At 37.2% G+C, this 24,088-nt stretch overlaps 1 protein-coding gene across 1 annotated transcript in view; it reads left to right on the top strand.

Annotated features, from left to right (window-relative positions):
* Positions 1-24,088, top strand: part of Fam92 (CBY1 interacting BAR domain containing protein Fam92) — a 136,862-nt gene that overhangs the window by 92,655 nt on the left and 20,119 nt on the right. Inside the window, exons 6-7 of the mRNA XM_068227343.1 lie at positions 5,768-5,800; positions 21,375-21,551. Of these exons, the coding sequence (XP_068083444.1) occupies positions 5,768-5,800; positions 21,375-21,551 (210 nt within the window). The remainder of the gene's footprint in view (positions 1-5,767; positions 5,801-21,374; positions 21,552-24,088) is intronic.

Genomic DNA, 24,088 nt, shown 5'->3' with positions numbered 1-24,088 from the left:
GAGGTAAGTTCGCTTTCTGCTTACAATGCTAGAACAAGAAGCGATTCCAGTGTGCCAATCACAAGCTAACAGAAGCATTATTATTCAGATAACATTTCCGTCTGAATTACTGAGGTCGGGGAAGAAATGAAGTGCATGACATTAGCTACTGTGATTTAGCAGTTAATTTTGATCTGAGCATGTAAGTAGGACTATCATTATATTAAACATTTCATTTTGTAGGGTAGCCCACCTAGTGGCCATGATCGTTAATGCATCAAGTTTCTGTGGTCTGAGACCATGGTTTTCCAGTTCAAGTCTCATCAGTGGAAGCAATGTCAAAATACTAGATTCTATTCCAAATCTTTCTGCAGTGTTTTCATCCATCAAATGGGAACATTAAACCTTGAGCCTTGGTGTTATTCGAGAGGAGTAGGCTGGATCCTGAGAATATCTTGGACCCAGAGAATTACAAACGTGGAAGTAATGAGAAGGATGAACACAACACCTCAGTTGATCAAGATAGTGAAATGCCGAAAGCTGCAGTATCTGGGACATATAATGCGTAACACAGATAGATACAACCTACTCCAAAAAATACTCCAGGGGAAAATCAACAGCAAAAGAGGTCCTGGAAGAAGAAGAATATCTTGGCTTGACAATCTTAGAGGCTGGTGCAATATGTCATCAGTTGAACTGTTCCGCGCTGCCACAAACAAGACGAAAATAGCCATCATGATCGCCAACATCCGAAACGGATAGGCACCGAGAGAAGAAGAAGAAGGCTGGGTTTCACCCTCTCCTTTCATCATCATCATCATCATCATCATCATCATCATCATCATTTCACACGCAGACGTGCAGGTCACCCATGGGATTCAAATAGAAAGATCTGCACCAGGTGAGCCGAATATGTCCTCGGACTCTCCAGACACTAAAAGCCGTATGCTGAATAAATAAAATATTTCAATAATATTCTCTGAAGCAAAACTGGTCATGCCTTGTCATTGTAAGAAAAGATGTACATGATACATGTTCGTAGAAAGGGAGAAGGTGAAAGTCAATGTCATCACGTAGCCTATTCCTGTCGAATAGCACCAAGGAGTCTACTCAAGGCTTAACATTACGAATCACCATCAGCAGTGTCATATGCCCTCTTTCCATATGGAATCGAATCCAGGCTTTTTGCATGCAATGTAGTGATTACAAATTGTATACCACCACCTTTCCTATCCTGCCAACCAGCACTCAAAACACAAAATACCTGGAAAATGCCCTTGTAAAAATGTTCTTCAGTTATACTCGTCTAAAAAATCATGAAGAAGCTAAAAGAACAGCGCGTGATACCATATATTCTCGCATAATTAACACCCTTGCATAATTTACCCATCCCAATATTTTTGGGTCCAAAGTGGAGAAAAATAAATGTTCACTTCTTCAAACATCCATCATGCAGCTCCAAATGCGTTTTGAAAAAAAGATGTCAGTTACTCAGGTAGCATCTCTTCTACTGCAAAACCGGGCATTCCAAATACTGGACAACGTGCTGTTATCAGCCGGTAGGAAATATCACTGCATAGTTCAGTGAGAGAATCAGTGACTAGTGATGCTCTATAATTCCAGTCTGGTACAGATGTATCTGACGAGTGTTTCGGGTTTGGGACATGCGTTTTCTGTGATCTCAAAATTGTTTGTTAGTCCGCAGTGAGCAAGTATTCGAGTAATACTGCATTATATAAACTTGCGGTGATCAGTTACACTGAAACATATGGGAATAGGGCAGTGGGCCGCAAGTATTCAGTGTCCGAATGCAACGTGCGGTACCACGGTAACAGAGAAGTGCGCTTCAAGCAACCAAGTCTTGCAAAACATTTCATCATCATCATCATATTCTAAAGGCTAAGCCTTGTCGCTGCAGCAGACCGAAAAGCGCCAAGTTTCCAAAAGTAGGGGGAGGATCTGCTTAAATATATGATTTTGTTACGCAGCGTTGGGTATGGCGTTTCTCACAAAGTGGTGTATTTTAAAGGACGAGAAATAGCTGCTGCACATGGAATCAGTCTGGCATTTGAAGGTTAGCCAAAGCTTGATGAGTAATTTTATGAAGGGAAATGAACTTTCTCTTCAATGAAGAACAACATTATGCCACAAAATGCTGAACGATTTCAACCAAAAATTAATTGATTGTCATCACTTCGTGATTGAGAAGCGTAAAGGGAAGGAATATTTGCTCTTCCAAACAGGAATCACAGGTCAGATACCAATCAGTTTCCGTATGGCACAAAGTCGAACAATCAATAATAAGGGACATTGAGTGTTATCACGTGCGCTACCAGAAGCAAAAAAGAACAATGCTTGCTGTAACAGGCGATGAAATTTCATTTAACAGAAACAAGATTTTAGCAGCTGTGTACCAGAATTTTGAAAGAAAAGTCCAAGAGGCTATAGAAATTAAGAAAAGTTTACAAGTTGCTTTACATCGCCCGACACAGATAGGCCTTATGCCGACGATGGGATGGGAAAGGGCTAGGTGTTGGAAGGAAGCAGCTGTGGCCTTAATTAAGGTACAGCCCTAGCATTTGCCTGGTGTGAAAATGGGAAACCACAGAAAACCATCTTCAGGACTGCTGATAGTGGGGCTCGAACCCACTATCTCTTGGGTGCAAGCTCACAGTCGCAGGCCCCTAGCTGCACGGCCAACTCGCCCGGTAACATAAATTTAGAGGAAGGCTACAAAATGAGCAACTTTTGGATGCTTATTACAGTATACACAAATGACCAATATGCAGGTCAGACTGTGAAAATAGAGCACAAAACCACAAATTACACAATAGCAGACATGATATGGGCTTTTGGGCTTATGTCATGTCAAGAAAACAAGGTGAAACTCTACGTTTCGCAAAGAACTACTGTCTTTCATTGCATTTTATTTAATTTTGTTAGTTTCTATTTATTTCTCCTACCACATTCGCCCCTGATTCATCTGATGTCCTCTCTGTTACTTCTCAAGCACACACGGCGTGACAGAGCATCTTAATTGGAGCTTACGTTGTCGTCAGCTCCCGCTTGGAGTGCTGTGAGCCACCTGGTGACGAATGAGCGTACCACTACAGCTCCAGCATTCTTAAATTCAAACCCTTATTATTGAAGAAGACTCCCTCGTGAACAGTCGAGATTTTCTCGTGAAGACGCGGAGCAATGTTCTCTGCGAAACATAAAGAGTTTCACCTTGTTTTGACACAGCATGTCTACAAGTACGGGCTGTGAAAGCATCAGTGTTAGCATTACATAATAGCAGCGTAAATTCCCAGCTGATCATCGAGCAGAGGTACATTGGAGATGTTTCAAGATGCCACCTCACCTTGCCGTTATCAGTGACCACCTTTGTAGTTAATGTTAGCTACTTGAGGAGACACTGATCACCTTGCATTAAATGGAGGTACATCAGTCATATTGACAAATAATACTGAAATGTACTCAAAGTGTCGGCAACCTGTATGTAAAGTACATAAAACAACAACACAGCTCAACCTGGCAAAAAAAAGAACTTAATAGTTATGTTGAATATTGTAGTTGTAACCTATGGCTTTATTGGGAAGTAACTCCAATACAGAATATACAAAATACAATTGACAACAGATATATTAGACCCCACAGTAAGATTTGAAACGCACTCTGACCAAGCAGACAAAATAGGCAGAGAAAAGAAGTCTATATACCTTCCTACAGGGCCGTATTATAAGAATAAGTACGAGCTGGATGACATAGAAGTGACGGGTGCAAGAAGGACAGACCCTAAGAAGACAAAAGAGCTGATGAAGACCTTCAACATCAGTTCCAAGTAGTTCATCGACTGGTGGCTGAAAGCGCTCAAGGGTTCCCTCTTGATACTCAGACACCACTTATATTCGCAAGACTGAGACATAATTTACTTTTATTGTTTTATTTTTGAATGAAATTGTTTTTGTGTATTCTTTGTCTTTGGCAGCCTCCAAGTGGAAAATATATAAACAAATTTTGAAAATATAAAACAATATTAATAAAGCACAGATGTACTAGGTAACAGAGTCTTGTTTCATCTTGCTTCAGGGTGTCCAGTACAGGGCTGATAAATTGCTTTATTGTATATAATTTGTACAGTATTGTACATAATTTGTAATTTTATGAAAGACTTTTCCTCTTAATGAAACTATACCCAAATGCTTTTGGTAAACTAAATATTGCTCCATTGATTATTGTAGTGATTGTTTAGAATTGAAACACTGGGGAATTTTATATCTTGTATTTATTTTTATTTTATGTGTTGGTTTATATTTTCAGTGTATGAATTTTTGACTTATTTAATTTTAATATGGTTTTAAGATTATTTGATTGTCGTGGTAATTCTGGTACATACTGTACCACACACGCCAGATCAGCATGGGATGTTTCCGGTTTCATAATATTGCATCAATTTCGACGTTTCTGGGTGCTACTCGATGTGCTTTATCAGATTTTGTTCCTGGGCCCCTATTGGTCATTATAAAATTAATTGGGATTGGTGGATGAAGGAAAAAGGACGGACGCTCATTTGTTGTTTTACGATTTCCTAATTTCCGGAGAGAAGCACTTCGCTAGAGCCTAGCTCTTCCGAGGCGTCTTTAAATCGTGACCATTGAAGGGAGAAGTTGCCTTTAGCAGGTGACAGGTCTTCTTGGTCCCTCCAACAGGTAAGCACTTAGTTGTTTTTAATTTTTCAGGTTATCTTCAAATGTAGTATTCCGTTTAATTTCTTTTGCTGGAGCTTACCCGTTTTTTCCTTCCGTCGCCAACATTTCAGCAAGACATATCAGAGTAATGTTAAGAGACAGTTCCCATGTCTTTTGTTGATTTTGTAAATTAGATATTAAACGCCTTTTGATGTAATCATAAAATGTAAATTTCACCTTAGGGCTGTCTCGTTTATCCCGCTTCATCTTGGAGTATTCTCTTTTAGGAAGGGCACCCTTTCTCAGAAGTGTTTTTGAGGGAGCTACCTACTGAAGGTGCTCTTCACCAAGATTATCTTTTAAATGTATTTTCTTTCTTACGTGTATCTTTATGATTGTATTATGTCATTCCGCGTCATCTTAGAGTGTTCACATTTAGGACGGGCACCCTTTCTCAGAAGTGTTTTTGAGGGGGTTGCCTCCTAAAGGTGCCCTGCACTCGGATATTTATTTTATATGTTGTTCTCTTTCTTACATGTACATCTTCATCATAGTGTAACGTTACCTTCCTTTTCTTTCTTTCCGACAGTTTCATGTGTTTTAAAAGTGTCGGCACGAACAGTGGAACATTGTGTGCGATGTTCCGGTGTAGGATTAGATAACTAAATGCTACCCTAGGGGTAATTACTGCTGGATTTCTGTTTTCAAATTTTAATGGTGTATTTTGTTGTTTATTTACGTTTTAAATTTCATCTAAATTTGTTAAGTAAATTTTAGGATTACATTTGACTTCGCTTCTTCAGCATTGCCAATACCTTTCACCACCTGGATATGGTTCCCAGCCGCTTCCCTGTTATCCTTTCTTAGCCATCATGTTGCTTATCCTGTTGTTATTATTTTCTGTACTTAATGTGCTTATAGTTATAATTTCGTACATATTATCATGTCTCGTGTTAGTATGTAACTATGTGAATGCACAACAGTAGCAAACATTAATATTATTTTTATTATTCCTATTACTTGTAACCTTACTTATCACGGAGGTTACAGTTATTTTTACTGTTTGTTATATTATAATATGTATTGAAACATTTTTCCAGGACTTTCAGCAAATAAGAGGAGATTTTGATTGGGTAAAGAAACCATTTCTCATTTTGCACTGAATTGATCTTAAGCTGCTCTGTCAGTTTGTCCAAAGCAACCTTCTTATGCACGTTTGTTTTGTTTCTGTTAGCAGAGAGAGTGTGGAATGTTATCTCCATAGGTAAAGTTCTTTCATCTATCTATTGAATGGATTCATTATGAATCCTAAGTATGCGAGTAGATTGCTCTTTCCTTTGAATGCAATAAGGAATTTTTGTATTTATTTCTAGTGTAGAAAAGTGGTAGAGTATCTAGTAAACTTTAAGTAAGAAAATCTATTAAATTATATTTATTTAAATATAATGATAAATTTATTAGATATTTGGTTGGAATATATTTCCTAAAACAGTATGATTAACCTGGTGATGCTAAATTTTCCAGGCTCTCTTAAATATTAGCTTGAAGTAGCATATTTTTACCTTCCTTTGAAGCCATTCCAAAAATTCCTCTCTCTCTCTTTGTGTGCTTTATGTATGTAATGTATTTGTTATGATATCTCTAATTATTGTTGTTTCTTTCAAGCATGGTTTATTATTATTTATAGCACAAATTTCAGACAGTTTAATTCCATCTGTTAGGACAGAGGTTTTCAAACTGTGTGTCATTGCCAGCCAGTAGGGACACCAAGGTGGTTTTGGCAAAAGTAATCTATAGATGTGACTTACTTTAATGATTTTCTGTAAAATAAAACAAATGTATCGACCTGCACTCTAGCATTGTTTGCTGAACACCAGCCAAGTATCGGAACAGTGCTCGCCATGATATGATGATTAACTTGTGAAATGTTCCACCTTTACAATACCATAATTCGTCTTTTGTTGATAAGACTACATTAATTAAAATATATTAATGATACACGTTTGTCTCACTTTTGAGACATCTTCAATCACAAACAAAACCCATTAACAATATGGTAAGGACATGATAAAACCATTACATAAAAAGTCTATGCATCTTATAGCATAACGTATTGGCATCTTGTCAAGTCTTGAGTCTTAAAATTGACACGAATATGATGTGAATCACAAATGTTGCATAGGTTAATAATTACTATGTCCGTGGATTGCACAGATTTAATACAATATGAGTGGCTTATAAATTGAATTAATCATGCAGATAACACAACATTGTAAAATATACTGCACATGTTATTCACTGTATACATAGACTGTGCAAGATTAATGCCACATTTAAATTAGCTTCATGCAATGAGTCAAAGAAAGGCAGACTTTTGTCAGTTTTAAGACTCAAGACTTGACAAGACGCGAACACGTCGCGCTTTAAGATTCCTAGGCTTTTTATATAATTGTTTTATCATGCCCTCACCATATTTTTAATGGTTTTTGTTGTGACTAAAAATGTCTTGAAAGCGGGATGAAACATATGTTATTAATATTAGTTTAATTTAGTCTTATCAATAAAGACAATTTATTTTATGTAAGGATTTCACAAGTTAATACGTAAAGACAATAGGGGCTCAAATGTGAAATTTATCACGTGTAATGATGTGATGAATTTTGCACTAGTGATATCTTGCAGGCCGGCTAGTGACTGTTATTATTCTGGCAACCTGTAGATGGCAGTTGTGTTGTGTTTGTTTCAGTTAAAATCAGTTTTGACATTAGTTTTGTCAAATGCATTTCCTTGTTAATTGTTGTTTGTATTCTCTGATAGTTCCTTTTTTTTCTTTTGGTCAGTAATGATAAATTTTTTAATATCTATACATAGTATAAAGTAAAGTAAGTCTGCTTTCTCTGTCTGTTTGAAATCGCTAAATGCTGGGGCTGTACCTTAATTAAGGCCACGGCCGCTTCCTTCCCACTCCTAGCCCTTCCCTGTCCCACCGTCGCCATAAGACCTATCTGAGTCGGTGCGACGTAAAGCAACTAGCAAAAAAACTTAAATCGCTAATCTCAGGAAGTACTGAACAGATTTTATTCAAGTTTTCACCAATAGATAGTCTATCAAAGAACATTTTTATATTATTATTATTATTATTATTATTATTATTATTATTATTATTATTATTATTATTATTATTATTATTATTATTAATAAATACATGACAATTGGGAAATATCCCGCTGGCAGTGATCACTTACAGCAGTGTGATAATCAAGTTATAACATAATTACACAACAACAAGAGTATAACAAGCAATTCCCTGGAAAGAAAATATTACTAGTTTAACATTCTAAAGTCAGCATCATCATACACAAATTCACATACAACTTAAGTATTTCCAGTGCTTAACACTATGGCTTACAATGCTATAGGTTGAACTTATTACTAGCTTAACATTAAAGCATCATCATATAGAAATACCTTAAGTATTTCAAAATGTTGCACTATGACTCTCAGTAGATTGAGCAGCCCAGTTACTAACTATTATCTTAACATTCTAAATACAGCACGTTCACATACATATTCACACATACCTTAAATAATTCAGAGGCCTTCATGCATTTACAGTCCATTAAAATATGATACCATCACATAGAAATTTACAGAATGCTGGAGTCTGTTCTTGAAGCATCTTACATTTGTGGCAAAAGGCTCTAAGACAGCTGCAGTCATCAATGTGTATGTATAATTTTTTCTTACAATTTCCTTTACATCGCACTGACACAGATAATTTAATGAAGATCTTTATAACTCTTGGAACAAAAGCAGCAGACCTCTTTGAAGGAATTGTGTAGGCATGTGTACGGATGGAGGTCATTCTGTGGCTATTTGTTTTGGTGGACTGCAAGCTCCGATCCATGAAAAAGCTTTTCGTACTATTTAGACACACAGTATTCTTCATAGCGAAGCAGTGGCATCAAAAACATCAGCCCTGCCCTTTGTGAGGTTCTTCAATCAGTGACTTTGTTTTGAACCTAGCATCTCTCTGTGATATCTTTGAAAAACTCAGTTCACTAGATTTGTCCCTCCAGGGTACTGAAATCAACATTCTGCAACTCTCAGTCAACATTTCAGCCTTCAAAAAGAAATTACTATTGAGGAGGAAAAGTTGGACCATTTAACTTAGCTCAGTAGTTACATTCACAAGTACATTCCAGAAGAGGTTGACCAGCGCAACTCAATCCAAGATCCCTTCAGTACAACTCCCAAAACTTACCACTGGAGAACAAGAGCAACTCCACATTGAAATAAAAATTTGTTTCCTCAATATTTCCCAAGTTTTGGAACTTGGTGAAGCAAAAGTGTCCACAAGTAGGTAACAAGACCCTATGAGTTTTGATTCCTTTTGCAATGTCATACTTATTTAAGGTAAGGTTTTTCAGCACTGTCAGATATCAAAACCTAATACAGATCATGATTGAACATCAAGAAAGAGATGCGAGTCACAGTTTCCAATCTTTTGTCCACATTTGAATGATGATGAATCAAGCTCATCCTTCCCATCGATTTTGTTACAAGAATAAGGTGTCATGAAATAGAAAGTTGATTATTATGTGTTAATAGTTAATCATCTTCTTTTCCTACCACTTTTCCCACACCTGTGGAGTTGCGGCTGCGAACTGCGTCGCACATGTGTATTTGGCCCTGTTTTATGGCTGGATGTCCTTCCTGACACCAACTCTATTTGGAGGAATGTAGTCACTATTGCGTGTTTCTGTGGTGTTTGGTAGCGCGGCATGTTATCTTAATATGAAGAGGAGAATGTTGGGACGGACACAAACAAACACCCAGTCCGCGAGCCGGAAGAATTACCGTAATAAGAAGCGATTAAAATCCCCGACTCGGCTGGGAATCGAACCTGGTACCCTCTGAACCGAAGGCAGTACACTGACCATTCAGCCAACGAGTCGGACTATGTGTTAATAGTTTTTAATTTCGTGTGGCTATTTCTAGCCGAGTGCAGCCCTTGTAAGGCAGACCCCCATTGGAGGTGAGCTGCATGTACCATTTGGACCACATACCAGCCCTCCTGCCAGTCTTAAATTTCTGGCAGTACCGGGAATCTAACCCAGGCCTCCGAGGACGGCAGCTAATAACACTAACCGTTACGCTACGAAGGCGGACTGTGTTAATAGTTAATGTGAAGGAATGAAAATAGCCGGGCTGAGTGGTTCAGACGGTTGAAGAGCTGGCCTTCTGAACCAAACTTGGTAGGTTCCCAAATATAACAGCCTCGTGTTGGTAGATTTACTGGCACGTAAAAGAACTCCTGCAGGACTAAATTTTGGCACCTTGGCATCTCTGAAAACCGTAAAAGAAGTTAGTGGGACATAAAGTCAATAATATTATTATGAAATAAAATTAATCTTTTCATTTGTGTCATAACATAAGCTTATGTGGGTATTTATCTTCAGGTCAAGAGAGTTGTGGCCCCAAAATGTTTGAAAACCTCTGTGTTAGGATGTTTTGACAGTCATTTCCTCTGTTCCTTACTAGTCTACATAATAATATATTTTCTTAACTTTCTTTCCTGTTTTAGAGGTTTGACTCATTTTTGTGTAGTCTGTTGACTATATTCTGTTTCTTAAAGTTTAGTTCCCTTTTCAGCAAATTTGTATCTTTCATAGCATGTTCAACCTTCAGATTAATGCATGATATTTCTTTCCTTATGTATGTACACTTCATTAAAATCTGAAGGAAATGTGTGGAAAGACAATAGATTTTCTGGAATGCATTCATTTTTCTACTCCTAGCTCTTCATTCTTCGGTAATCTGGACATAATATTCCACTGATATTCCTATTGCTCCTGTTTTTCGTTAACAGTTAAGTTGTACGCTTGAATAACTTTGAATTCTGTGACTAGCAGTAGCTTGTTCAAAACTATCAGCCAGTCAATACTTTTGTGAGGATTTATTATTTGTTAGCTTTTTATCATATATTTTTCATCATATTTTGTCATGATTAAGGGCGTCTTCAGTGCAGGATTCCTTTGTTCAACTAGTCATAACATGTCTTACTCACAAAGACGCACACACGAGATGCAGTCAGTCTTGTACACAGTTTTATTTACAAATTATGTATACGTTATACACACACACACACTAATGAACCACCATCAAAACACTTGACTGCCACATTAGCATCTCAACCAATACCAACACAACAAAATTACAGCATGAGTTCACTTAATTCGACTAACGATTCGCACTCACAACTGTAGCACTTGAAGAGTGTACACATAATAATAATAAGGAAATAATGAAAGTTAAAAAATAAAAATAAATGGAATTAAAACCAAATTAACACCATGTTTGAGATGCAAACTTACAGGTCTACCAAACGACAAATACGGAAGGACGTGGAAGGTGGAAGCAATCCTACTAGGCCATGAGATCGTGTCTCTTTGTGGGGAAAGAAAGGCACCACTCGGTTACCCTCGAATGCTCATATATTAACAAAACACAAATAAAATAAAGGAATAGAACAAGTTGAAGTTAATGAGTCAAATAAACAAGGTACATAATTAGTGGAAGATTAAGAAAATGGAAATGCTAGTAACATGAGGTACATCTTAAAACCTTTTAAATAAAAATGAAATGTTAACGAGCAAAATTAGTGAATGTGAAAATCTAGGGGGAAACTCTGATGCGCAAAATTAAAAGTTACATTACCACTGAAAGTTACTTGAATAAAACAAATGCCGAAACACAATAAAGAATTTAAATTAAATCAAATGCAAGATTATAGCGCTTGCCATGAGGTCGGTGTCCACATGGCGGAACACACCCGAGGCGCGTCCACTCGCTAAGTAGCTCAAAAGCAAAAGATGGCAAGCAAGGTATGCTCTCACAAATGAGCCCAGAAACCAAAAATCGGGCAATCAGGAGATAACCAATTAGGGTACGGGAGTACACTCGCAGCTCTCGCAGTCACCAATAGTAAAGGTCGTTATTCCGACCAATAAAAATACACTTCAATTTGAATCCCGTACGTTCTCGAATGTTGCTGATGCAATTCAGATTGCATCACCTAAAGACTGCACGTGGCAGTACACCCTGCCACAAAAGTTAGTTACCAAAATTAAATGCACTGTTCTCACAAAATTCCTTCAAACCAACATCCATAATGTCTCTTTTTTACATTTCCAAATTTATATAAAAATATACATAAATATTTTAATGTCTTTTCTGAGGTTTCCGAAATTAAATGAAATGATACACAACTTCTTTCAAAATCAATGAAACATTAAAAAACAACTGTCTGACCGCTGGTAACATCCTCCCCCTCTTTAAATTTGAATTTAGCTTGAAAATAAAAACTTTTACATTAAATAGCGGGGGTTTATTCACATCTCACATCCGACACACAACAGCACTGGTATCTTGCTGTCATTCTTGACATGAGCGTCCCATTACAGGTCGAAGTGTCCCCACTTCTGGTATCACTGACCACATGCAGCTGCTGACTACGGCCGATCACCAACAACTCCATACACCATCAGTCCAACCATGGCAATTAGGAAACTTCATCTCAGCTCACCCACATAGCGAATCGACTAGTAACAACCAGTGAAGTGTAGTGCAGTATAGCATAACAGCCACCACCAGGAACATCTGGCCACTCCATTCCATGTTGGATGATAGCAACCCCGTAGTTCAATGTGCTCTCCAAACAGGCACGGGAGGTTGCACCTCGGATGGACCCAGTTATTGCACCCACTGGAACATAAACATATCCGCAGCAGAAAGAAGAATTTATGAGGGAACGCAATCGTCCAGCACTTTAGAAGAACTTGAAGAAACTAGAGAGTTCGAGGGTGGGTTTTCTTTTTCTTAAATCCAAAGTTAACTTTGAGACACCTAACTGGTGGCTCAACCAATCCCATTGGGGATGTAGCCCCCCTCCCACACACACACACTCTATGACTTTGGGATACCCCAGAATTCAAGAAAGACATTTACCAGAAAGAAAAAAATAATTTTAAAAGAACACATGATAATGATATAGCACAAATACCTTACGATTCACCACATATTTTCACACAGAATTAACTACCAGACAATTAAGCACAGCAGTTATGACAGGTCAGCACATGTAATAAATTACCCAAACTAGACCTTCATTGCCTGAAGTACTACACACATACAACTTTACCATTAGGGCGCATAAATGTACCATCCATATCCTCTTTTTAATTTTTACTTGAAGTTAATTTTCCATGAGCATTCTTAATTACCCAACATTTAAAAAAACAAAATAAATGGGAGGTGAAATTTAGAGTGTTGCAAGGGAATTCAAAACAGGGAGATAGTTACATTTATTACGTTAGCTTGCAATGTTGCTCACATTATCCTATGAAATGAGGTTAGCAAGTTACTATCCCTTTACACATTACTTTAAAATTTTAACACTGATTAAACTCACATTATGCATCACACCAGTCAAATTAAAATGTAATTAAAGCCAAGAATACAGAATTAAAAATCACATAAAGTTTACGATAAACAGAATATCCAAATAGAAAAAGGAAAAGATGAAGAGTGTGCATACAGAAATCTGACTCACTGATATAAAAAACAAAAGGTCACAAATAACTCCTTCATACCAGGGACTATCAGATTACAGCATAACACACCAAAATCACCAGGTCTACCTATCCTCCAACACACAACAATACAAGAACACATACGAAATGCCATTGTGATGACCCCTGAATCAAGCAGTACCAACCAGTGAAAAAGGCACAACATGACCTCAATACTACTGATTCCATCACACGACAGTACAAGAACACAATACACATAAACAGTGCAATGACCCCTAAATCAAGCAGAACCAGCAAAAGAAAAGGGCGAAACATGACCTCAGTACTTTTGATTCCATCACACGACAATGAGACTATATTAGAACCAGTATTGTACTCCCAGGAGAGGAACTGCCTTTCAGAACGTAAAGTCCTAAGTCTCAGTACATACCAATGGCTCCCAAGGCACCGAAGACACACACAAATGACATCCGCCCGTTTTTACAATATGTACAAGTACGGATGGACATATATGACAAGGCTACCTAATTTAGAAATCTTGCTCAGCTCAGAGGACCCCATAATCGAGCAAACTGGGTAAATAATTTTAGAAAACATTACCCAAAACAGAAGAAAATAAACAAGAAAATTTTAAATAAAGAAAGAGTAGTAAAGATAATTAACTTTAAGAACCTTTACTAAATGGTAACGCCTTAAGATACTCTACCAACTGTAATGACGAGTGTAGAGTAACTGAAACACAAACTTGATGACCTGTGAAGCAACAACAGATTTAACTGAAATTAATAGCTCAGGGTAATGATACCGAAATAAACATTTGAGGAAAACCTTCCTCGTACATAATTTACAATAAACAATGGGCACTATTCTCTACTTAGCCACCTAATACACGGTCAAAGATTACAGAAGAATCTCATATCATATGTACGCCAGATTTCAAATATGTCATGAGCACAAGTGCAGATCCATAACCCATCAAATTTTGCCAAAACGGCCTCAGCATTACCTGGTCTACAGATATGGTGAACACATGTCACCCTGTGAGACTATCCAAGTCCTCATAGAACCCTCCCTAGCAAGTATATGAATATACAGGTAAATAAAAATAAGTGACAAGGAAACAGACATTTATACTATGGAACAGCTCAACAGACGAACTAAGAACATTTTCAAATAGATGAAGAGACCCCATAATCTATTCTCTGATTTAAGATTTTAATAACTGGCCAGGAACCGCCCCAAGTAGTCAAATACACACGTGAAAACGAACTTAGGTACAGTAGAAGACGAAACACCATACAGTACATGACCAGAAATTTAGGTATACACTGAGCCAAAACACGGATTAACAGATAATTTAAAAATAATCACACACAAAGAATAATGCCAAATAATACACAGCAGGCGACAAGAAATTAAATTTGAAAATAATTGGTTGAAACATCAGATTTGCAACACAGAAAAACACGTGAAAAGAAGCGACGAAAATTTACGAAGTTAACCTAAAAGTTATTGTTGAAAATTTACAAAAACAGATGTTTTTTAAAAATCCAATGAGACTCCATGCTAAAAATTATTAACCCAAACACGATGATTAGTATGATAATCAACACTACAATTTACGTAATCTGGAAGAAGAACAAAAGACTACGACACAAGTTACTTTCAAGGTGGAACGGCACGCGTGAACTCGAAGTAGGTCAGGTCTTCCACAGATACATACATCAGCTGTTCGAAAGATAACATACAGTCACACGAAGAAGTTCAGCACTTACTGTAGCATAAATTAATAACATAGCCTAAAGCAACAGGTAATCACACAGATGTTATGATCAAAACACACGGTTGGCATTTGGATTACATAAAATCAACTTCATGGTCCGTATTGCACTTTAACAGACTCACAACTATTTTTTATTTTCCACCTTTTTGATACATTAGTTGATTAAGGCAACTTATTGGTTAAAAGTGGTACATGTTTTGTATATCATTAACATCTTCAGCCACATAACACTGTTTAGATGAAAAATTCATATATTGACAAAATATCAATGCTTTGAGAGAAAGTGTCCCTAAAAATAGCTACAACACTAGTGATTCCAGCAAGTGCATCTTCGTAGCTTGTGATATTGATATGATATTGCCCGGTTCTGCCAGATCTTAGTGAGTTTAACCATTGCAGCACAACCTAAAACAATACGTCTTTTGTTACAAAAATGTTGCAAACTTTGGACTGGGAGACGAGCTGCTCGACTAAGCGGTATGGTCCAAGTTGTCAGTGGAGAGATGGTGTGGAATGACATTAATAGACGAATAAGCTTGAAGGAAAGTTGGAATTCAAAAAGGCAAATTGGGGTAAATATTCATTTAGCGGAAGAGATTGGAAAAGTTTACCAAGAGAAATGTTCAATAAATTTCCAACTTCTTTGAAATCATTTAAGAAACGATGAAGTAAACAATTGATAGGGAATCTACCACCAGGGTAACTGCCCTAAGAGCGGATCGGTGGTGATTGATTGTTAGTGATCAATGACCGAAATAGTGACCAAAATTGAGTGCATTCTCACAACGATGCCAACACAAGCAACAGTGGATCACAAGCCACAAATTGGAAAAAAATTGTGAAAGCTGAAGAAATTTCCATTGATTCGTGACCGTGAACTTGGCTGCAATGTGTGTGATGTCTCCCGCTCTGCGAGCCACCACAGTTAGGCCTTCTCAAAACTGAGTCTTAAAATGTCAAACTGCTCTTTTAAGATGACTGTGGTTTTTATTAGTACATTTCATGATAAAGAATTTGAATTTTAACTTCATATTATGACCTTTCCTACTTCTAAAACTTCCATTTGGCTTAATACAGTATAACATTCAATCGGTCATCCAAAGCTAAACGTGTTGCAGTCTGAGAATATTTAAAAAATACTAGAGGACCCGCGCTGCTCCGCAGCATTTGTTAAAAATTGGTTAGATAACTCGTATTCATACGACCGTCATAATAATTTTGTTTTACCTATCCCGTTCAATAATTTTATGAACATCTGATAAGAACCATGTTATTGTATGTGCTGTTTGTCATCACAATTCACCCATTCTGACGCCATCATGCTGTCTGGTAAAAACCTATCCATATATTTGCTTTTTTTTTCCTGCAGTTCCTGAAGTAAAGCTTGGTATTGTGTCGTAGAAGGCAGTGGTATTTTTAATCAAAGTTCCTCTATATAGAACAGTTGTCTTGTGCCCTTATAGGTTAGTCTCGAATGTTTTTTTTTTTTTTTTCCTGGCAGAGAGCTTGTTTAAGATACATAGCCTTCACTCTTTCTGGTGTAGCTAGATTATCATTCGATAGGCATTCCAGATATTGTCTGAGGCGTATGTCATGATGAAGTCTGTTTGTAAGTAGACTTTTTTCTCTTAGCAGAATATAAGTTAGGCCTATTAGGAATGCTTTGCCATCTGTTGAATATATTTGGAAGCTGGGAAAGGTTAGAGAATCACAGAGTATCTATAAACATGGCTGCATTACTAAGGATGAAATTCACGTAATTATATCAGAATATTAATTCAAGTGTTAGTCGCTTAGCGACCTGCTAAGTATAGAATGTATTGCGAGTTAGGGTAAGACTTTACCAGCAATTATTGGAGTGATCATTTAATGATTTTATTTTATGATTACTCAAAGTTGGCTCAACTTAGATACCTATCAGTGTCTCATAATTCACTGGCAGCCAATTCCGGAGAGAATAAAACAAAAATGAAGCAAATCGGTCCTGTAGGATGGATGGACAGATATGCCAAAGCTGTTTTTAGTAAACGCTTTTAATATATAGATGCTTTACGGTGTATTTAAATATAATCAGAATGAAATAAGTCATCATCATCTTCATCATCATTTCCCCTTATCCAGCTCCTGCCAGGTCAGGGTATTTATGGCACTTCTCCATCTTCCTCGTTCCTTCCACTCTTCCTCTTCCACGATCTTGTCCCAGTCTAAATTTCGTCTTCTTATGCCGCTCTTTACATGTCCAAACCACTTTAGTTTATTCTTTTCAACTCTCTCATTTAGCTTTTCTATCCCAACTTCCTTCCTAATATCTTCATTTCTCACTCTGTCTTTCCTTGTCTTCATACTCCTTAGGAATTTCATCTCACTGGCTTGAATTCAGCTCTCTTGCCTGCTAGTCAGAGTCCAAGTCCCAGCTGCATAAGTCAGTATGGGTACATAGTACATTTTGTACATTATCTCTTTACTTTTCCTTGGTACTTCTTTGCTCCAAACAAGTATTCTTACACTTTGGTAGAATGCATTACGCTGCTGTACGCTCCCGCTAATCTCCATGTCCACCCGAGCATTTTGCATTAATTCACTTCCTAGGTATTTAAAGTTGTCCTCAATTTCCAGACTCCGACTTCCAATTTTTACAGTGCCTTTTCCTTGCCTTTTCCCTCTCGACATCACCATAGTCTTGCTTTTCTCTGTTCTGATTTTCATGCCATATTTCTCAATTTTTTCGTTCAGTACATCTACTTTTGTTGTTGTACTTCTTTGCTGTTCTTTCCCCAGATCACAACATCATCTGCAAATAGCAGTATCTTCATCTCTTTATCTCCATAGGCTTCCTTTGTTTCCTTTACAATTTTGTCCATGACCTTAGTAAACAAAAGAATTGACAGCACACTCCCCTGTCTTAGTCCAGTCTTATTCCTAAACCATTCTGTCTTTCCAACTGGAGTCAGTACTCTGCTAACACAGTTGTACATTGCTTGCACCATTTCTAACATTTCTCTTCCCAGCCTCTTTTTAACCATGGTTTCCCAAACCTTCTCTCTGGGGACACTATCATATGCCTTTTCTATATCTATGAAAGTCATGACCAGATCCTTTACATATTCCCAGTTCTTTTCCATCAGCTGTCTCATGCTAAGGATTGGGTCCACTCCTGAAGCCATATAACTATTAATGTAAATGATTGGCACTTATCCATCTGCCCTGTGTTTACTTCGTCTCATGCCACCCAGATTCCTTAAGCTTTTGTCTATCCATAAGATCTACATGTTCCTTGTATTTGCTGATGTAGGCAAGATGGTGAGGGTTCTAATTATGACTTTTTTTTTTCCCCCAGAAGTTTTTCCTTCTTCCACCTTAGAAGTACTTCAGGCTGTCAACCATCATGAAACTTGACAAGTTCTCTATTGGCAAGCTTCACTTAACATGGCTAGTTAACTGTAATTTCTTTGGTTTCCTTATGGGTCTTTACTGCTACCATTGCAGCTACATGGCTCACACAGTGCTCACTGTACTTTATCATTTTTAGGCAATCCTCTATTTCATGCCATTGTCTGTCAGAACTTCAAGACTACTAAAACGCTGAGTTTATTCCGTCTATCATGATCTGACAGGGTAAGTGAAAAGGGAGGGCTTCAAGTTGTGATGTATTGATCAAAGTCACTGAGAGGGAGAATCCTTTTAACTGGCCATATTTATTATTGAAGAATGACAGCTTTTATTTCATTCAGAATTGTGTATATTGAAGGAGACTTTATAGGGGTAAAATAAGTAATAAATATTTTGCAGGGCTGAATAGCTCGGACGGTTGAGGCGCTGGCCTTCTGAACCCAACTTGGCAGGTTCAATCCTGGCTCAGTCTGGTGGTATTTGAAGGTGTTCAAATACGTCAGCCTCGTGTCGTTAGATTTACTGGCACGTAAAAGAACTCCTGTGGGGCTAAATTCCGGCACCTCAGTGTCTACAAAAAATGTAAAACCAGTTAGTGGGACAAAAAGCAAATAACCTTATTATTAAAACAAGTATTCATACACTGCATGTGCAGCTTGTCACATATCTTTAATAAAAACACAAATAGTTCATGCCCTAGTTCATGAATTATATTTCTTAATGACGTGTGAAGAACCACCTAAAGATAGAAATCATGCAGCCTTTACAACAAAATGAAACTAATATTATTCTCTGTCTGCAAAATTAATATTCATACATGTTGAAACATTGTCCTCAAACACACACAGTTTGACAATCAGTACTTCGTATACATTCTCTGGGCATCTATAACTAATTGAAGTCTTTGTGACATAGAGCTTACAAGGTTCGATGTGATTTCAGCGTCAGTTTTTGACCATTCCTTCTTTAGATGCTCGATGATGTCTTCTTTTGATGAGCATTCCATTTCTTTACTCTCCGTTTCAATAATGCCCATAGGTTTTGCTATGGGATTGAGGTCTGGGGACTGTGGAAGCGTTCAGAGTTGCTCGCAAACATTATACAGCAACCATTCTTTTGTTATAGGAGCAGTATGCTTCGGATCGTTGTCTTGTTGAAAAACAAACAAGTCCTCAAGATTTAATTTCACAACACTGGCCAGCAAATTATCACAGAGTATGTTCACATATTCTGTAGCAGTCATATTATCCTCAGCAATTAGTTCTCCCACCCCAGTGTAGCTCATGCATCCTCATACCATGGAAATTCTAAGTTCCCAAGGAGGGAATTAGATATTTTTCCACCAATAGAGCATGTCAAAAAACAGATCAGATGTAAGGCTTATCAGTCTAGTGTCTGACCTAAGACAAGACGCTGGTTAATAGAGCAAACGCCTGAAAAGCCTTACATCTAATCTGTTTCCTCACACCATGACATGACAGTTGGTACAATGTTCTTTGGGTCAAATTCTTAATTTGGTTTGCGCCACACATACCTTCTCCCATCAGATCCACAAAGGTTTAACTTGCTCTCATCCGAGAATATAACCCTCCAGTATTCCATGGGTTTGTTGAGATATGCATGAGGAAATTGCAGTCTTTTCACCCTATTGCACTGGTTAATGAATGGTTCTTTTCTTGTCACTCTGCCGTTTAATCCAACATCATGAATGTATTCCCGTATGGTTTGAGGTGTTACTTCCTTGCCTGTTGCTGTTGTGACTTCTTCAGCAAGCATTCAGGCAGTCATGCTCGAATTCTTGCGCACTTGTACTACATATCGCGATTCTTGGTCCGTTAGAGCTCTAGGACGTCCAGACCTTTGCATATTTGCCGTAGATCTTGTTCATTTGTATTTGTTCACAACATACTGGATAGCAGTATGTGAGACTTCAGTTTTTTAGCAATGTTTCGGTAACAGAAGTTCCTCTTGCCATAAGGAAACTATATTTTCCTTCACAACAATCTTCGACGTCCTATTCCTGTCCACTATTAGTTCTGGGCACTAATACTCACTATTACACTAGATACACAATGAATGATTGGTTTTCAGCCGTCAATCAGCGACGTTTATGTATCGTACATGACTACAGTTTAATTGTATGAAAACTTGTTTTTTGTGCCCTTAAACAATACTTTGTTATAAACCAGAGAATATAATGCATACACCCACTGTACGTCACAATTAATGACGTCAAACTATTGTGCATCTGTAGTGCTTGTATAAATCGTTTAACGATAATTCCCGTTTGTACACCGTTTGAAACCATACATGTATGAATACTTATTTTACCCACTGTATTTAAATGGCTGTGCCAGTCTTGTAGACTCATTCTTCGTGAAAGAGATTTGCCACAGCTACAATGAAGATCTCTCAAGAATGGCTTCCACAAAGAGTATCAATGTCCATCCCCTTGATGAAGGTAGAAAGGTTTCTGTTTTGATCGTATTTGTTTCCTTCCAACACCATATGTTAATTTACTTGATATACGTAAAACATTTTAACCGCTAATCCCTGCGATTATCCATCCACAGCTTTCCAGATTAGAATCAGTACAAAAACATATTAAAATGATGTTTATGACAAAGATGTGAAGTAAATAAATAAATGAACCATAAGTAGCATACAAGATGGCATTTGATTTATTCGTTTCTCCTCAAGGAATATTGTTGTTTTAAAAAAGTGTATTGATACCCCCTTTCACCCCGCACATACTCATCATCTCCACCTTCCTCTCACAGCTGTGAAACTTCTCTAGCTAAAGATCAAAAGGCTTTCCAGATTTGCATGTTACTGCTTATAAAATTCACATCTCAACTTCTTTTTTTGAAACTAAATGTTTCTATTGATTATTGAAAATTTTCTTCTCTAATATTAAATCAGATGTATTATCTTTTACAGGAATTTCGAAATGCGCTTCGTGTCCCCGAGTCTGTATCAAGATTAGATACAGTTAAGAGGACTTCATTTCGGAGTTCAGCATTTTCTCTAGCTAACTTGTTCTCCACACCGCCTTCTTTTCGACATTCTGAACCTCAACCTGGGCCGTCTCGTTCTCCTACACTCAGTGAAGTGAAGGTAATTAAACCAATTGAAAGTTATTTTTATTCCAGTTAGTTTAATAGTCTATAGTCTGGTTCTATAATTTATCCTCTTTTATTTCCCCTTTATATTAATGATATTTCATCAAATATTGTACACTGTAAATATCATCTATACGCGGATGATTTGCAAGTTTATGCTCACACAAAAGTAACCGGTATTCATGAAGCTATATGTAAAATTAATCAAGACCTGGTGCGTGTTGAAATGTGGACTAGACTAAACGGACTCAAAATAAACCCCGTGAAATCTCAAACTATAATGATAGGTACATCAAAGAGCCATTATCACTTAATGAATATAGATATCCCTCCAATAACATTAAATGGAATCATTATCCCTTTTGAAAACAAAGTTAAAGATTTAGGATTAATACTGGACAGAACACGTAACCGCTATATGCCAACAAGTATTTTTCTCCCTTCACTCACTTAAAAGAATGAAAAATGCTTCCTTTCAAGGTCAGAAAGCTGTTGGTTCAACAGCTAATAATGCCTCTGTTTCACTACAGTGACATCGTGTATAGCAGACTAAGTGGTGCCCTCTCTGGTAGACTTCAGAGAGCTCAGAATGCTTGCGTCCGCTTTATACTGAACATCCCAGAATTTCATTGTATAAATCCTGCCTTCCATGAGTTAAATTGGGTTCAACTAAACCAGCATCGTAGCTATCATTCAATGCTTCTGCTCCACAAAATAATATACAAGCAGACAGTTGCTCTCAGCAATTCATAACATCCCGACCAGAGCTGCAGCTAACATTACCCTCAAAATACCAAATCAAAGATCCACCCTCTACAATAATTCTTTTGTTGTCAGTACAATTTGAACATGGAATTTGTTGCCCAATGACCTAAAAGGCATCCTACCTGAACCAGTAGTTAAAATGAAATGTTGGCAGCAGTACTTGGACAGATGAAGCCGAGTGTAAATATATGAATTCTACTTTCCTGTTTTGTTATTTGATTCCATGTGTTACAAAGTTTTACAAAACTTGTTTTTATTGATGCATTAGAACAGTTTTATTTTTTTTGGATTATTTTAGATATGTTTCTTCCCTTTCCTTTAATTTTTAATTTTGTATATGTGTACAGTTTAGTATTATACTGTGTGTATAGGACAGTGATGGATAATACCTAACAAAGTCGTGTACAAAGAGCTAGAACCCATTACAGATACTATGCCTAAGAGGAGACTGGGATTCTTTGAACATATCATGTGGATGCAGGATTCAAGACTTCTGAAACAACGAGTACAACATAATCTTGTCTCAAAAAATACCACAACAAGATGTAAATGGATCAGAGAAGTAAGAGAAGATCTGAAAATTTACCCCAATCGCTTCTGCTAAAATTCCTTCTAATTTTATATTTGTGGTCTGTCGATATAATTATTTTCCAACTGAAGCCTCTCACGGATATCTCCCCATACTTCTTCTCTTGTATAGGCTCTATATAATCCTATAAGTCTCGTTTTCTCCCTTCTCTTACTTAAAGTTTCCCACCCAAGTTCCTTTAACATTTCTGATACACTACTCTTTCTCCTGAAATCCCCTGTTACAAATCTTGCTGCTTTCCTCTGCACACTATCTATTTCTTTTATTAGGTAGGATTAGCGTACTGGTCCATACTGATGTAGAAATCTTCCATTATATTGAGCAAAGTGCCTGCGGGGTTCATATTTAGTGGCATTGATATGTTCGTTGTAGCGAATAGAAAAACATCTGCCAGTGCGCCCGATGTAGCTGGCTTCACAATCGTTGTATTTTATGCGGTATACTCCTGAATGGCTATATTTATTGTTTTCATTGTCAGATTTAGTATTATGTAAAATGGAAGCATTATTACATCTGATTTTGTAAGCTATACTTAGATTGTGTCTTTTGAAAATGTTAGTTATGGGGTGGATGTGGGTGTTGTTAAAGGTAAAAAGTGTGTAGTCTGTCTTAGGTTTGCTGTTTCTACTTAATTTAGATTTTGGTTGATGTTTTATTTTGTGAATGATTTTGTTTATCATATTTCTATTGTAACCATTATGCTTTGCTATTTTGTGAATTAGGTTTAGTTCTTTTTTTAATTCATACTGTAATATGCCACCTTTTAGTGTGCGTTGGGGTGAGTGGAATCTATGTTTATTGTATTGGAGGTTTGTGTAGGTTTTCTATAGATTTTGTATGTTAAGTGGTCTACAGTTTTAGTGACAGATATATCAAGATAATTCAGAGTGTGATCTTTTTCAGTTTGCATAGTAAATTTTATATGTGGATCTATTTTGTTTAGCTGTTCAAGTATGTTGTTTTCGTTTGTAAACCTGCAGTCTATAACAATGAAGATGTCGTCTACAGATCTGCACCAAAATGATATATTGTTAATTTTGCTGATTTTTGAGTGTTCTAAGTGGTCTATATAGATCTCGGCTATAACTTCTGAAGCTGGTGAACCCATGAGGACGCCTTGCTGTTTATAGATAGTATCATGGAATCTGAAGTTTTTTTTTTTTTTTACGTCGCACCGA

Source organism: Anabrus simplex, chromosome 4 (genome assembly GCF_040414725.1).
Source record: "Anabrus simplex isolate iqAnaSimp1 chromosome 4, ASM4041472v1, whole genome shotgun sequence".
Taxonomy (NCBI): domain Eukaryota; kingdom Metazoa; phylum Arthropoda; class Insecta; order Orthoptera; family Tettigoniidae; genus Anabrus; species Anabrus simplex.
The sequence above is the reverse complement of the archived record's forward strand: the minus strand, read 5'-3'. Positions and strand labels throughout refer to the sequence as shown.